This window comes from Equus asinus, chromosome 28, assembly GCF_041296235.1.
Source record: "Equus asinus isolate D_3611 breed Donkey chromosome 28, EquAss-T2T_v2, whole genome shotgun sequence".
NCBI classification, from domain to species: domain Eukaryota; kingdom Metazoa; phylum Chordata; class Mammalia; order Perissodactyla; family Equidae; genus Equus; species Equus asinus.
In genome coordinates this window covers 24,455,511-24,472,709 of record NC_091817.1, presented here as the reverse complement: position 1 = coordinate 24,472,709, position 17,199 = coordinate 24,455,511, and the positions used below count along the sequence as shown (strand labels likewise).

Genomic DNA, 17,199 nt, shown 5'->3' with positions numbered 1-17,199 from the left:
CTTGACTCGATTCTCTAAGTTTGCTTTTGCTTATCCTGGTCCCTGCTGGTGGATTTTAGTTAAAGTGGGTGTGGCTAAGTGCTGGCTTGACTCCAAAGCCCATGTGGTAGGGAGAGGTCTAAAAGGACCCCAGCGCCCCTCACCCCCTGTAATCCCGGCCCCCGAGTTGAGCAGGACCTGTGAGTGTGGTGGGGCATCACTGCTGTGAGTAGGTGGCATGGTGCAGCGAAAGTGGAGCAATTTTGTGATGTCGTTAAAATCCCCGATGGACCTTCGGTGAAAGGTAATAGCCTGAGTGGGCCTGAGCTGATCAGTTGGTCCATTAAAAGAACGGAGAACTGAGAGTTCTCTTGCTGGCCTTCTCAAGTTGCCGTGTTGTGAGAGGCCTGGGTGAGGAACTGCGAGCAGCCTCCAGGAGCCGAGAGCAGAGCCCCCAACCATCGGGAGAGGAGGTCCCCAGTGCTATATCCATGAGAACGGAAGTCTGAACTGACCAACTGCGGGAGCTCGGAAGAGGACCCCAGTTCCATGTGGGACTGCAGCCTCCCTTGCCTGACTCCTGACCTCTGGATCTGCGATGGTAAGTGTGTGTGGTTTTACACACACTGTAATTGGTGGTAATTTGTTACGCAGCGATGGGAAACGAGTACAGCCCCAGACTACAGTCAATGTTAACAGGTATTTATGGAGCTGCTGGGCCGGGCCACTGTTAGCCACTTCTGCTGCAGTTGCTGAGCTGAAGGACAAAAGTCTCTACCTGAGGTTGAGAACAGGACAGCTGAGCCAGAGAGCTTCCTGGGACACAGTTAGCAGAGCCATGGGCAAGTGCCACGAGCCCTCCTGACCTGAGGCTCGTTCTGCGTTCCGGCCACCAAAAGCATGGACAGTGCTGCCTCCTGCCTGCTGTGCGGGTCCCGTCATTGGCCGTCCCACGTTGGCAGCTGCCGGGTGCGCCACCCAGGGGCTCCGAGGGAGGCCGCCAGCTCCACCGGGCCAGCGTGCTGGAGAGGCCTTGCTGGTCAGTGGTGCACATCCGGCATGGAGCTCCCCCAGCGCAGCGCAGCGAGGAGGTGCCGGGAGGCAGCTGGTCCCCGCACCCCATGCCTTTGGGAGACAGCAGTGCTGAGTTAGAGCTGAAAACCCTCTCAGACGTCACCGAATGCAACCTCAGTTAAGTGGGAGGAAAGTGGATGGGACACAGCGACGTGCCACTTGTCCATCCCCAAGAACCTTCAAAGGTGCAGGTGCCCTGTGTTCTTGCGCATTCTCCCAGTAGGCCTGAGGAGCGGCTGGTGAGTCTGAATTCTTTTTAAGCTTTCGAAGGTCTTGCTGAGAACCTGGCAGCGCACAGTTGGGACTTCCCCCTTCTCCCTGAAATCGCTCCAAAGCACTAAGTGGAGAGGGCAGCAGAGCGAACTGCACCTCCCTCGGGGTTGGCAGCCACCTGCATTGGAACCCCAAGATTGTGGGAAGGGGGGCAGCAGGGGGGCCTTGGAGCTGGAGTAGGGGGGGCAGAGAAGGGAGAACAAGTGAGGCCTCAGACCTGCTACAGGCTAAGGGCTCCCCTTGAGGTGCAAAACCAAACCTCCGGGGGAAGGGGGTTCCAAGTGCGCAGGAGGGGCTGGAGGAGCCTGATGGGGCGCCATGGGGGAGGCGTGGCTGACTTGACTCCCCTTATTGCTGAAACAGTGTGAGACTGTAAAGGAGTGGAACAAAAATCTTCGTGAGCCTGGGGAAGTTTCTGGTTTGTGCTTGTTTGTGTTTTCTTGTCCGCCCCCTCAGTCTTTCTGTGCTTCCACTGCTGTCGTGTCATCGTGACAGACTTAGCGGGGACCGGAGGGGTAGGGGACAGCTCTCTGCACAGCTCTTCGCTCTTTTCGCTGGGCGCATGGTGACAGACTGAAGCCTCCACTCGACCTCAGTGGCTTCAGATCTCACCTTCTGTTGCCACTTGTTGGTGGTCAGCTTGTGGTCTGACCACTGGTCACCCATTGCCCACCACCCAGCAGGAGGCCTTTACCTCTGTGAGGCCTGGGAGGATCCGCAAACCGCATGCAGGCTCAGCTGGGCTTGGAAGTGCTCAGAAGTCCCTCCCTCCCTTTCTTCCTTCCTTCTTTTTTCTTTTTTTTTACAATTACTTGAACATTTTTTTCTTTTATATTATGGCAGATTTCAAACATAGATAATCATAGATATAACAGGCAACTAGATTTTTTAAAATTCAGATCACTTTTTTTATTGAGGTATAATACAATATTACATTAGTTTCAGTTGTACGACAGAATGATATGATGTGTGTCTTCCACAATAGTGTGTATATTGCGAAATGATCACCACAATAAGTCTAGTCAACAGCGGTCGCTGCACATAGTTACAAATCTGTTTTTTCTTGTGATGAGAACTTTTAAGATTTACTCTGTTAGCAAGTTTCAGCAGTGTTATAGACTAGTCGCCAGGCTGTCCATCACATTCCCAGGACTTATTTCTGTTATAACAAAGTTTGTGCCTTTGACCTCCTTCACCCATTTCTCTGCTCACTTTGTATTTCAACACGTGAGGTGTTACAGCTGTGAACCCCTTTCCCATCTCTCTTCTGCCCTCCCCGAGGTGCTCTCCATCCTGAAGTCGATATACCTCCCGCCCGTGCCTGCTTTCATACTGTGACTTCAGAAAAGAGGTTGTATGAAATGTCCTTTTTTTTTTTTTGGTGAAATTTGCATAAGGTAAAATGCACCATTCTAAAGTGAACAATTCTGTGGCACTTAGTACTTCCACAGTGTTGTGCAACCATCATTTCTGTCTAGTGCCGAGCATTTTCATCCCCCCGTAAGGACCCCTGTGCCTGTCAGGCAGCTTCGCTCTGTCCCCCATCCCCCTGCCTCCGGTAACTGTTGGTCTGCGTTCTCCGTCTGTGGATTTGCCTCGTCTCGACATTTCATATAAATGGAATCTACAGGATGTGACCTTGTGCGTGTGGCCTCAGCACGTTTTCAAGGTTCATCCACATTGTAGCAGGTGTCAGTACTTCACTCCTTTCTAGGGCTGAATAATATTCCACTGCATGGATAGACCACAATTTCTTTATCCCTTGATCCCTTGATGGACATTCGGGCTGTTTCCAGCTTTCGGCTGTTGTGAACAGTGTGCTGTGAACATGGGCGTACAGGCACTAAACATGCCCTTTTAAGGCCTGGCCCCTCTGCTGGCGTGTGTCATCCCTGTCGTGTGCGGTGGCTTTGGAGATGGGCATGGGGAAGACCTGGGGTGTGGCAGTTTAACCGAGGAAACTGAAGATTTTCTAAGACTCTGGTCCCCTCAGGGCAACATGACAGGCAGAGAGCAGATGAAGCCCCCATTCTCTTGATTGGGTGCATCTTAAAATGGGTTAGAGAGGATCCAATTTCATCCTTTTATGGAGAAGTGGGCCCAGGAAAGTGAAGTGATTGGGTCCAGGCCCCACAGCCAGTCAGTGGCAAAGCAGAGCCAGAACAGGTCCTTGCCTCCTTGTGTTAAGATGTGCCTGTGGGATCTAAACTTACGTAGGTGACTGAGTGATGACACGGAGAGGCCAATGCCATTAAAGAATAATTTATTTCTTACATTTCCTGAGAGAAGGGGCCATGCCACACCACGCAGGGCAGAAGGGGAAGCCAAAGCCACAGCCTTTCTCGGGGCCTCGGTGGGAAATGCGAGGCCGGGCAGGGGAGAGAACTGAGGATGGACCAGCGAGAATAGCTCCAGCGGGCTTTGGGGCCTAGAGGCTGTGCCTAGTTGTCTGGTGCCTGGCGCTGGTGATGGAGGGCAGGGGAAATATCAGTTTGGGGTGTGAGGACGTCAAGGAGGTGGGTGAGGGTACGCACTGGGGATTGGCTGGAGAGTTGGCAATCTGATATTTGCGCACCTGTGACAGCTGGATCGCAGGGGAGATGTGAACAACTTTGGCCATTGGTGCAGCCCTGTGATTAATGGACGCCAAAGAGACAAATGCGGAGTCTAGGAAAACACAGAACACCCCGGCCCAGCGCTCGGCACCGCCCAGTTCAGGAATTAGTAACCCTGCGAGTCCCCCAGCTTCTTCCTCCTTCCTTTCCAGCCACGAACCCCAGGCAGTGTGGTCGGTGGTTTCCTGGCCTCTGCTCCCCCAGGAGAAGGGCTGGCCCGCAGACACCCTGACTCGAGGCCGGAGCAGCCGCGACCGGTGCGGGGACCCCAGCCCCTGGCCTTGGAGTCGTGCGCATCCTTCTCCATCTTTATTTGGGGGCTGGAGCGCCCTCTAGTGGGCAATCGCAGAGCAACCTAATTCTAAATCCCGTCTGAGATGCGCCGAGGCCGGTCACGTTCCGGCGCTGGTCCCCGGGAGCTTCTCCTCCCCTACCGTGCCCCTCGTGCCCCCCCACCCCCGGGGCCTGGTGATTAAAATGTATAAATCAGATGTCCGCTATGCACAAAGCACTTTTCCCCCCTTATAAGTGATTCGGATACTGTGTTGCCTGACCCAGATACCTCCCCAACATGCAAGCGGCTATAATTACAGGGGCAGAGTGTGGTGAAGATTCGGCTGAGGGGAGAGCACGGGGCTGGCCGAGGACAAAGAGGGGGATCAAATGCAACCAAGGAGACCAGGGACGGCTTCCTGCAGGAGGTGCGGCCTTCCAGCTGAGCTCCGAAGAGGCCTGGATTTCAGACGTGGAAGCTGGGGAAGGAACAAGGAGGGGCCAGCGTCCTTCCCCACTCTTCCTCGTTGTCTGGTGCCTGCCCAGCCTCTTTCTTCCTTTCTCCCCATCACTAGTCATAGGGAGTTTCCAAGTCACGGTTCCTTAAAATGGCCCCTTCCCAGGGGAACACGGTGGCTGGTGCCATCCCCTGCAGCTCTCCCCACCCACCTTGCACCCTGATCGTGCTTTTAAACACTTGGATTCTGAATCCTGCGTTTTGTTGCTAGTCCTGGATCCACCTCTCTCATGTGGAAGGACCTTTAAGCCTCGCCCCTGCAGGCTTGCTCTGGGGGCCCCCTGGCAACGCCCCAGCTCCTCACCGTCCTCCACAGCAGCTCTGCTTATGTGAGTTTACAGTATGGGCCTCTGAGGAAGGTGTCGCTAGGACGAAAAGCTGCGGCTTCTCTTAAGACAACTTTGCAATGCGCTGGACTGAATGCGTGTCCTCTGAGTGTCTTTCCGGCTCTGGCCTGCAGGGTGGGGGGCCGGGCCCCAGCCCTTGCTCTCCTTTGCTGTCACAGAGGCTCCTTCTTCCCTGCCCCCCCATTTCTGAGGTCATCCTCCCCCACCTCCCCCTTCCCCACCCCGCCATGGATCCAGACAACACATTTCCACAAAGAACTTGGACTGGGCTGTCGACTGGGTCCGAGGCAGTTGTTCGAGGGATACTCCTTGGGATGAGGGCAGGGGAAGAGTCCCCGTGTGGCTCATGAGACCCTGGGATCACAGAGAAGACGGTTCCTCGCCACCGTCAGCCTCTTCATGATTGTTGTTTTTTATTCCTTCCCCTCCAATAAAATGGGCTTGGGTCTGTCATCTGGCCTGCAGTAAGACAAATGGACACAAGGGGGCAGCAGGAGGCAAAAGCTTTGCCTGAAACTCCCAATCGCAGGCCCCTCAAACCAGGGAGGTCACAGAATCTTAGGGAGAGGAGGACCCGGTGTGTCTGCCCCCAGGCTGCATCCCAGAGAGAGAAGCCGCGAGTCCACAGCTGGACAGGAGAGTGAGACAGAACTAGAATCTGAAGACTTGGACTCTTTGCCCCCGTGCACGTGATGGCTCCAGACCTGAGCTGGGCTGGACAGAGGCTCTGGGGGTGAGGGGTCCATGACCTCCCGGTCCCTGTCTTTATGAGCATGTGGGCTGCGGGATCCCCAGGGCGGCTCACGGAGCTCCCACCCTAATGAGGGAGTCAGGACTGACAGACCCACACAGGAGTCACTGGGATAACAACCCCCATGGGAGCTGGAGGGATGGGAGCAGGAGTCAGGCGGCCAGCTGTTCTCGGGGAGGGCTTCCTGGAGGCTGGCTTGGGCTGAGGCTGGGTGGGACGTCTGTGCTGTGACGGCCGGCCGGGGCTCACACTTCAGGTCAGGAGGAACCCTGGGGCGGCCTGACTGGAGCGGGAGATGAGGGCTGGGAGCAGTGGGAGATGGAGCTGGAGCGGGCCAAGGCTCAGACCGCAGACCTCCCGAAAGCAGGCCAAGGCCCTGGCGTGGCTGAGTGGCCTGGAGCCTGAGCTGGCAGAGGGAGAGCGCAGGTGGAGCTGGGCCTTGCAAAGATTCTCTGGGCCAGCTGGACCGCAGTGTGTGCTGGGGGACTGAGAGGTGGGCCAGAGTTGGGAAGGGGCTGCAGGAACCCCCAGCCAGGGAGCTCCCCCAGCACTGGGCGGAGCTCCTGCCGAGGAAGGGTCCTGGAAACTTTTGTGGAATTGATCAGATGCTTAAGGGGAAGTGTGTCCTCAGCTTTGCGTTGGGCAGGGGATCACAGATGAGGATAGGGGCTGGTCTGGGCCGAGACTGGGGGACCTCAGGGGCAGATGAGATGAGACTGGATGGGAGAGAATCCAGATGGCCCTTCCAAGAACCCCTCCCTGCCAGCGCACGGCACAGAGGAGGGTCCACCGAACCTCTTGTGTACCCTGCCCTGCTCGTCCCCCTCCACCCACCCCTGCCTGGGCCCCCTCACCAGGGCCACCCCTCATTCGAGTGTGGGCTGCGGCAGCCATGTCCCCCTCTCAGCCTCAGTTTCCCTTTCCGACCTGGACATGGCAGGACCAGACATTCTCTGAGGACCCTTCCAGTGTGACAGGCCGGGGTGGACAGAACACATTGACTCAGACTAAGGAAGAGACTTTAATCTGGGCCTTTTCAAGCCACGGTTCCAGTTTAGAAAAGGGGACAGGGGTCCTCTTTGTCCTCGTAGGGCTTCCACTGGACCCAGGCAGCTTGGGGTCGGGGCAGTGAACGCTGAGGCCAGAAGTCTGCAAACGGTCCAGGGGAAATCAGGACTCCTGGGTGATGAGGCCCTGGAACTTCATGATGCTTTCTAAGTATCTGATTGACTTCTTCACCTTCGTGTCCTTGGGGTCTGAACAGATGGACCTGCCCAGGATAGTTCTAAAGCTACACAGAGGGAGAAAACTGTCAGGGGCTGCGGGGCGTGAATGCGGTGGAGCCCCGGAGCAGCCTCAGCCTGCGCTGACCAGGAGTTGCCTGAAGTCACACGGCCTCAGTGGCAAATCTGGGACATCAGGCTGATTCTTGACCCTTACAAGGTCCCTACCAGTCCTGGCGCTCCCAGGAGGACCTCCTGTCCCCCACCTCAGACTGCCCACGCCCACCTACAGCCTGGGAACTAGGTGGAGCATGTGAGGGGCCTGGCACTCGAGCGCTTCTCCGGCTCAGGCCCAGGTGGGGGAAAGTGACCGCATTGGCAGTTAACTTCCCGTGTGACATGGGCTGTCCTGTGTCTCTCAGGGCCTCAGTTTTCCCATAAATCAATAGAAAGGGGGGCCTCACCACCTGGGGCCTTTTGGGTCTTGCAGTGTGGGGAGCAGGAACCGCCCTGAGGAGCAGAGCCAGGGTGGTGAAGGGGATGAATCCCGCTCTCCGCTCTCCTCTCCCCAGGGGCTGTCCTGGAAGCCCCAGGGTCCTCCTTCCGTGCTCAGCTCCCATGAGCAGGGGGCGGGGGGAGGGCGGACTCACACGATGGCATCCTTGGGGCACTCCGGGGAGGTCCTGTACCAGGTGATCAGCCTCCTGAGGGGGATGACTCCCTTGAAGTACTCCAGACAGCACTCCCGGCCCACGTTGGTGGCTCGCGCTACAAAGAAGGACGGCAGGAGTGGGCGCGCCTGTGAGCATCTGCATATGCGTGTCTGTGTGTGTGTGCGTCTATCTGTGTGTCTATGTGTGTGTGTTGTTGGGGGGAGCTCTTGTGGGGGAGTCTGCGAGTGTGTTTCTGTGTGGGGAGTATGTGAATGGGGTCTATACGTGTGTGTGCACATTTGTGTGTGGGAGATCTGTGTGTGTGTGATGGGGGCCTGTGTATTTGCATGTGTGTGTGCATGCATGTATCTGTGTGTGCTTGAGGGAGCCTGTGCATGCTTATTTGCGTGTCTCTGTGTATGTGTCTGTGTGTGGCGCACACTCAGATACCAGCCCCGAGTCACCAAGTGTTTGCTCCGGGCCAGGCTCTGGGTTGACCTTTTCCCACTGCAGCCTTTCTCCCAGCCGGTCCTCACAGCGCACCTGGAGGCAGGTGCTAGCCCTGCCCCATTCTACAGATGTGAAAATGGAGGCCCGTGGGGTGAGGACACTTTCCAAGGCTCAGTTTCCCTCTCCTGCCTTTACGCTGATCCCCTCATTGTACATAAGACTCTTTAATAAAACGGAGGCTGACATCTGGAGAATTGTTCATTTTCCACCGTCAGAACACAGTCACAGTCGCTGCCTCAGGACCATCGCAGTGCAAGATGTGCAAGGATTTTGTCCGTCACCAGGCCAGTCCCCAAGCACTGGGGTGGCAGCATTGTCACCATCCTCATCATCTCCATCAGCATCCCTCTCCACATCATCTTCATCATCACCATCATCATCCTTCTCCCCATCATCACTATCGTCATCCTTCTCCACATCATCACCATCATTGCCATCATTTTGCTTTGAATGCCTCCCTCAAAATCCTATTGCTGCCGGCCTCTCACATCTTTGTAGGGATGCAAATAATACATAATATGTGTGTGTTGCTGCTGTGGTCTGGGTCCCCCACCCCTCCTCTCCTGGTGTCCCTTCCTCGGGCCTCCTCTCCTCTGCTCTCACCTGCGTGGGTGACCTGCAGAGAAGCCCCCAGGAGGAGGGCGACCAGGAACAGCATCTTCAGTGGAGTCATGGTGCTGGAGTCCAGGAGTGGGTCCCTCTGCTCTGTGGTGACAAGGCGGAGAGCCAAGCGTGGAGGTGACCTATTTAACCTCTGTGGGGATCCTGCCCGCCTCCTGTCACCTCCCCCTCCATCCTTCCCTAGACCAGTGGAGTTCCAAGAATTTGAGATGATTCAGCAGAAGTCCAGTCTTGGAATGTTTGTGGCTTTACAGAGAATGGACACTCGACTGGGGACGGAGGTGGGGTGTGTGTGACCAGGGGCCACGACAATGACACACTTCTCCTTTCACAGGGGACATTTCTTGGTTCCTCTATTAGCAAAGCCAAAAAGCCTCCATCCTAACCTGGTTTTGTCCCTGCTCTGAGGCTGGTGAGCCTTCTTTGTGCACAGTGCCCGGGGGGGGACAGCCAGGCAGGGGCCAAGGGAGGCTGCCTCCCCTGAGCCCCGAGGAGCTGCAAGGTGCCAGGAAGGCCTCCCAGGGGTCTGCCGGCTGCACGGCAGATGGGCACCTCTCTGCAGGTAGGGCCACAGCTCCATCTCCTGCTAAGAAAGGCTGGAGGCACAGACAGCTTTGGTGGTGGGTCCTTCCCCATCCTGGGCCCTGAACCACAGAAGGCCAGAGCCCGACAGGTTTTAATCACCATTTCGTCCAAATTTGCACTTCTGTAGTTTGGGAAGCCAAATTCCCCCACGTGGGGTGATTCAATCTAGGCTGCAGAACAGAATGAAAGGCCCGGTGAGCGATGATGCCTCCAGCTCCTAGCAGAGCCACGTCTGCACTGGACACATGCGCCCGAGCCAAGCCCTGAGCAGACGTTCCACAGACCCCATTGGCCGCAGCATCACTGCATCACAGCATCGGTCCCCTGGCCACCAGAGAAAATGACCATTTTTCTGCTTAGGGCTCCCCAGGCCAGATCATGGGAGTCCCTTAACTAGGAGGAGAGTCCCATGCCCGCCTCCAAGTGGGCAGCATCTTTGATTCCGCACATGGGATCTAGGCCTGGCTCCAGCCTGTCCCTGAGTGACCAGGGGCAGCTCAGAATGACACCTGGCCCTGGAACATGGTGTCAGGTGCATTTGGTGCTGTCACAGTCAGCTCTGTGTTAATCATGGAGCCTTATTAAAATTGCATCCCTAGCGAGGATAACACCAGCAGGTGCTGTTTGCTGAGACGCGACTCCACCAGGGGCAGCACTCAGACGGTAAGCTCATCAGTCCTCACCAGGAATCTGGGAGAGGAAACCACGACAGCGGGCTGGATCATGGGAGGGAAAGGCCAGGTGCAACTCTTCCCGCAGGGCCACCTTGGGAGGCTGGGGCTGCTTCACTTCCTGGAGTGGGTGCCTCCTGTCACGGCAGAACCTCCTGGGAGCAGAATCCTTTGTCACAGCCTTGCTGTGTGACCTTGGGCAGCTCATAGATGCTCTCTGCACCCCCGTTTCCTCACTTATAGAAGAGTGTTTGGACCATCCGAGGGGGGCCTGCCAAGATGGTAAATCTGAGAAAGATGGGGTCCTGCCTTACTGGGCCTCACACCAGCATTCCTCTGCTTCTTTTAGAGTCATATCACCTGCCAGAGACCCCCTAACCCCGCCCACTTCTCAAGCCACCACCGGGGAGGGTTCTTGGCCCACAGCCTGTCCCCGGGGTGGGCTTCCATATGCACGTGCAGCAGAGGGGGCTGGTGCAGAGTGGGGCCTTCCTGCCTCTGCTCATCTTTGGTGCCAGCTTCCTGCAGAAGGGGTGCGATCTGCAATCCCAGACAGAGCAGCCCCCAGCTGGCCCCATCCTGCTGAGTCAGAGGAGGCCGGGCTGGGCTGGGGAAAGGGTGCTGCTGCCCTCAGCCACCCTGGCCAGGGAGAGGGAAGCTCTGGCCCGAAAACAGAGCCTTGGGCCCCGAGGAGCAGCAAACGCCCAGAGGTGCTTGGTGAGGGCCTGGGTCCCAGGAGGAGGCAGAGGGAGCGGGTCCCTGCTGATGCTACCCCTCGTGGGGGGAGGGTCTCCTGACCCTCTGTTCTCCATGCCCTCTGCCCGGTGGCTAATGCCGTGTCTTGTGGCTTCTCCACCTGCCACAGGAGCCTCCACATGCTCCTCGGTGCAGGACAACAGGGGCTGTCACGAGGTTGATTGGCAGCTTTATTAATGGGGAGGCCGCCCCAGCCCCCACTGCTGGGGAAACTCCCTGAGTGGGTTTCGCGTCTCCCCTTGTTCCGCCACAGACTCAGAAATTTTCTCTGGAAGAACCCAAATTCCCCTGTCCCTTCTAGGGAACAAGTTACAGTGGCAGGAGCAGAAAGTTCTGGACTAGCTCTGGGCTGGTGTAGCCTGCTGGCAGGGAGGGAAATAGAGCAGCAGACAAGCCAGTGAGCACATGCTGTGTGCCCGGTGCTGTGGGGAGGGCAGAAGCCAGACACAGCCCCCGCCCTTGGGGGGCGATTCTCCACAGCGAGATCGGGAAGGGGAGCAAGGCCTGGCCCCAAGTAGGAACGTCCAGGTGAGCTAAAGGGCCCCAGGGTCCAGAGCAGGGAGAGGTTGCTTCTGGCCAAGAGAACTTGGAAGGCTGCCTGGAGGTGGTGGCCAGTGAGCTGGGCCTTGTGGGTGGGAGAGTTCTTACCAGGACAAGGGGGCAGGCATGTCACACGAGGGAAGCTCTTAGCACAGGAGCAGAGGAGGCAGGTGCAGAGGTGAGTGAGGGAAACGGCATGGAACTCTGGTGGGGAGATGGCCTGGATGTGACACGGAGACAGTAGACTCTGTGAGGACAGGGTCGTGTCCCCCACTGTGTGCATCCCCGGGACTGGTGCACAGTGGGCTTCCAATGAGGCTTGACTGAGGAGGAGGGGACTGCAGAGGACCGAGGAAGAGGAGGTGAGACTGAGGGGGAACCTGGGGGGAAACCGTGGGGGGCTGGGCGCACCTCTCAGCCTCGCCTGGGAGGCAGGGAGACCAGGGACATTTCTGAGGTGGTTTCCTTGCTGGGAATTAACCGCCTTCCTTCTCCTTGGTTCTCCTAGCTTTGAAATGGATTCCAAGGGACTTCCAGATGGAATGTCCTGAAGCCTGGGCCTGTGATAAGGGCCTCGAGAGACCTCTATGGTGCTGTGCGGACTCTGGGACTCAGAGGTCCACCAGGGGAATCAGGAAGGCTCCCTGGAGGAGGTGGCAGTGAGGCAGAGCTCTGTGGAGGGCGGCAGGGGAGAGGTGCTCTGGTACCCGCACCCCCACCACACTTTAGCCTGAAGGGGCTGACCACCGGATTCTGGGTCCTTCACCCAGGAAGGGAGGGAGGGGGGTTCCTGCCCCGCCTCTGGCTCTACAGGGGGCTGAGGTGGAATCAGGGATGCTGCTGTCACAACCTCAAGAACTTAGTCCGGAGCCACAGTGCAGAGGCCGGGGTGCTGGAGTGGAAGCTCTTTATCGTCTTCAAATTACACATGACAGTTGTCACTGGGTGGCAGAAGTTGTCACCCAGGTCACACCTGTATCATCTGAGGCTGCAGGAGGTGCGATGACCGGCCCGGGTCTCCTGGAGCATCTCGGTGAGGATCTAGCATTTTATCCACTCAGCTCCATCCTCCCACAGCTGAAGCCAGATCCGTCCTGCCCTGCTCGTGGGGGCTGTGAGCGAAGGTCCTAAATGTTATCTCCATCCCCCAGCCTTGAAACGTGTCCCCCTCTGCTGTCCCAAGGGCCTGATGTACTCTCTGATGAGTCAGTAATTCCTGACAGACTGCAGGTCGGCTCGATTCCTCAGGTCAGGAACACCAGGCTCACCCCTGCCCCGGGCTCTCTGTCACCGCCCACGTTCAGTCAATTGGCACACCGCGTTGAGTTAGCCACGTAGATGGTCTTGAATCCATCTACTCCTCGCCATCCACATGCCCACCCGCTCCATCTCTCTGCTGGACCGCCACCCCACACTCGTCTCCCGACGACCAGCCCCTCAGTCTGTCCTCCTCTTTAAAGCCTAGAGATTTTTCCCAAACACAAACCTGAGCAAGGCCCTCCTTTCCCCACATCCTTCAATACCTCCCCATTGCCCTCAGGACGAAGTCCAGGTTCCTGCCGACTTCTCCAGCCTCAACTTTTGCCCCCAGCCCACCACCCACCACACCGCTTTGTTCCGGCCACGTGCACCTTCTTTCAGTTCCTCGAAAATGCCAGGCTCTCACTGACACCCAGGGCTTCGTACAGGCTGTTCCCTCTGTCTAGAATATTCTCTCCTGCCCACCACCACTTCCTTTCACTCCTACCCTCCTTCAGATTAAACCTGAAACCCTCACTTCCTCCCTTCTGCCCCCTCCTTCCTCTGTGCCCACAGGTCATCGATTTCTCTCTCTCTCTGTGATGCTCTGTTCACATTGCACGGCGATTGCTGGCTTGTCTGCTGGGTCTTACACAGAAGACTGTGGACTCCTTGAAAATACAGCAGTCCCCCCTTATCTGCGGGGGGTACATTTCAAGACCCCCAGTAGATGCTTGAAACTGCAGACAGTCCCAAATCCTATATATACTGTGTTTTTCCCATACATACATACCAGTGGTAAAGGTTAATTTATAAATTAGACACAGCGAGAGATTAACAGTGATAACTAATAATAAAATAGGACAATTATAACAATATATTGTCATAAAAGTTATCATAGATCTTAGCAACCTCAGCATTTGATATTTTTCGTTCCTTATTAAGTGGAGAACTTTTATCTTTTCACTTAAAGGAAGCAGTTTATGGCTTCTCTTTGGCATATCTGAATTGCCAGCATCACTACTCTTGCACTTTGGGGCCATTATTATGTAAAATAAGGGTTACTTGAACTCAAGCACTACAATACGGCGACAGTTGATCTGATCACCCAGACAGCTCCTAAGTGACTGACGGGCCAGTAGTGTACACAGCGTATACATCGTGGATACGTTGGACAGAGGGATGATTCATGTCAGGGTGGGATGGGGCAGGAAGCCGAGAGATTTCATCACGCTGCTCAGAACAGCATGCAATTTCAAACTTATAATTGCTTATTTCTGGAATTTTCTGTTTAATATTTTTGGACCTTGGTTGACCACAGGTAACTGAAACCATGGAGAGTGAAACTGAGGATGAGGGGGGGACTACTGAAGGATCTCTTTTGTGTCCCAACTTGTACCCCCAGGACTCAGCACCCAGGAAGTGCCCAATAATATATGGTTATTGAATGGATGAAGAGGTGAACGGTTGGATGGATGGGTAAACGGATGAATAGATGAGGGATGATGGGTAATGGATGAAGGATGAGTAAATGGATGGATATATGGTTGGATGGATGGATGGAAGGATGAGTGAGTGGGTTGGTGGATGATGGATGGATGGATGGATGGATGGATGGACACTTACAAATTTCTGAACTACAGCTTGGGTCCAGCTGACATTCTATCTCAGGGACACCTTCAGCCAAGAACCAATTATTTTTGATCCAATGTGTCCACCAGTTCACGAGACACACCTGACCCTTCCTGTCACGGATGAAGCAGAGGAACCCAACCAAGGCCCTCGTTGACTCTTTTCCCACCTAGTTTACAACTTCCTTGTGAGTCATGACCATTTCCTGCCCTCTGCCAAACCTAAATTGCTTCAGCTATGGCTTCGATCTCATTCATTCTTCATTCCAGAAGGGCCTCCTTTCCTCTGTCACACCCCCACCTCCTGGCTCTTCACACTCTTCCGTCTCACGGTCCCCTTCTCTTCTACTGACGACACGATCCAGGTTCTCTCCTTCCATAGAACCACTCCTTGACCCCAACACCCTTCCCTCCCAACACCCAACACTCTGTCTTCTTATTTCTCCTTTCACTTATGACTAAACTTCTGCAATGTGTGGTCTCCCACTACCACTTCCTCTCTGCCCACATGTGATTAAATTCTTAGCAATGTGGCTTCTGGCCCTGACTTTCTGGGTCCCTCAACTCCTGCATGGCCACTCCCTGAACTTCCCATCCCCTCACAAAGGGCAGTGTGGGGCAGTGGTTACCAGCAGATGCTCTGGAAGCGCTATGTACAGCCCTGGGTCCCTCTTCTACCTGCTCCAGGTTGTGTGACCAAGATCAGGTCTCTGGACCTCACTGTCCTCATCTGTACAATGGGCATGTTGATAGATGCTCCTTCCTGGTGTTGCTGGGAAAATTAACTGAGATGATGTATGTAAATTTCTGGTTTCTAGCTGGCTCGATGAATCTCCTTGTCATCACTAGGAACTGAGTTCCCTCCCTGACGTTCCTCCCCTGGGATTCAGGACCTAGGCCCTCCCTGAGCTCTCTGTGGCCTCTTCTTCTCAGTAACATCCCTGAGCTCTCACCACGGGCCGGGAGGGCCCTCAGCAGTTCCATCTATTAGTTTACTTTGTCCTCACAATGGCCGGATGTGAGAACTATTATTATCTATGTTTACAAATGAGGAAACTAGGGGCCAGCCACAGTGGTTAAGACACTGGTCCACGGGCACACACAGCTAGCAAGTGGCAGAAGCAACCCCAGGGTTGGTTTTTGCCTCATGCAACCCTCTCTCCCTCCCTGACGTCATCCACTCAGGCCTTTGACCTCGGGATGGACGCTTCCTAACTCTCCATCCCCAGCCCTACCAGTCACCATCAAACACGCCCACCTGGCCCCCGCCTCGTCCTCTGGCCTCCTCTTGCCTGCACTCTCAGACCCTTAGCTCTCTCTGCCTTGCAGTCTAGCCAGCTCTGTGCAGGTCTGTCACCCACCCTTGACTGTGGGCTCCTGAGAAGAAGAAATCTGGCCCCTCATGCTTCACTCAGCCCCCAAAACACGAAGAGCAGGACCAAGTTCCCTCTCAATCAACTTCCCTTTCTTCTGTCCTGGCCAACGTTATTCCCCACCTCCTCGTCGGCCCCACTGGTTGGAAACCTTGACTCATTCCTCACCATCAGCCCCCACATGGCATCAGGCACAGACTCGGCTCAGCGACGACATCTTCAGGCCATCCTCAGCTTCCTCACTTCCTCCTCATTTCCACTGGCTCAACCCGAATCTTTCACACCCAGACAGTATCAATGGCTTCCGGGCCTATTTCCTCCTCTCTGGTTTTCCTGATGCCGCCAGCCTACAGGCCCGTGTGTGACGGGTCTTTCTCAAGGGCTGCTCTGACTACATACTGGCCCCCTCAAGAACTGTCAATGGCTCCCTGCTCCCTTCCCGCACCAGTGGAAACTCTTCCTGCCAGTCTTTAAGCCTGCCATCAATCGGGTCCATCCTTCCCTATTCGGCCTCATTTTGCAGCTCCCCAGTGTTCAACCTCTGCAAGGATCAGAGTGTTCCCTCACTATGGGACCTGGTTTGCTGCTCCTGTCTTCTTCTTTTCTGGGTTATCCATTCCCACTGCCAAAGCAAATTCTATCCATTTCTCACATATGACATGCCATAAAGACATTAAGCAAGGGGGTCACTGTGGAGGCGAGGGGCTAGGGGCAAAGACTCAGCAGGTAATCCGGGTTTGAATTCAGCTGTGCCACCAATGAGTTATGAGACTTCGAGCGAGTTACTTCTCTCCGAGCCTCAGTTTCCACATCTGCAAAATGAAAGTAACACTTGTAACTCTATTAGAAGGCCTCAGTTCGCATCACCCGCCTTAGTGCCTATATCTGGCAAATAGTACGTGTTCCTGACTTTAAATGTCATCTGTACGCCAGTGACTCCCAAAATTCTTTTGAAAACTCCAGACTTGTAAACCAGCTGCCTACTCACCGCGTCGAACAGGCGTTTCAAACCCACCAAGTCCAAGGCTGAATTCCCGATGCCCATCCGCCCGCATACCGGCTCCTCCTCTCTTCTCTGTCAGCCCCTTCCTTCCGGTTACTGGGGCCAGAAACCTGGGCGTCATCCTTGACGCCTCTCTCTTTCACCCCCCCCCACTTCCCATCTGTCAGGCGATCTCCTGGCTCTGCCTTCAGAATTCATCCAGAGCCCATTGTCTCTCCCCGGATTCCCACACTGCCTTCTGGAGGCCTCCCAGCCAGCCCCCAGCCTCCACCCTCGCCCCCTGCAATCTCTTCTCAGCACAGCAGCCGCAGGAGCCTGCGTCTCCTCAGTAAGAACATCCCCGTGAGCCTCCATCTCACCCGCAGGAAAAGCAGAAGCCCTGACAGCGACCAGGAGGCCCTGCCCGCTCTGCGCCCTCCCCACCTCGCTTTCTCCGCTCCAGCTGGGTGGCCTCCTCGCTGTGCCTCAGCCAGCCAGACGTGCTCCTCCTCAGGATGTTGGCACCACTCTTCTTTCAGCCTGGGATGTTCTTAGCCCAGATACCTGCGTGACTCACGCTGTCACC

General features: G+C 55.7%; 1 protein-coding gene across 1 annotated transcript; it reads right to left on the bottom strand.

Annotated features, from left to right (window-relative positions):
- Positions 1 to 6,838: 6,838 nt before the first annotated feature.
- CCL17 (C-C motif chemokine ligand 17) lies at positions 6,839 to 8,977 on the bottom strand. The gene is made up of 3 exons (XM_044761552.2): positions 8,819 to 8,977; positions 7,703 to 7,820; positions 6,839 to 7,120 (listed from the first exon to the last, which is right to left on the bottom strand). Exons 1-3 carry the CDS (start codon positions 8,886 to 8,888, stop codon positions 7,000 to 7,002), a joined length of 309 nt encoding a protein of 102 aa, XP_044617487.2. The 5' UTR covers positions 8,889 to 8,977; the 3' UTR covers positions 6,839 to 6,999.
- Positions 8,978 to 17,199: the final 8,222 nt, after the last annotated feature.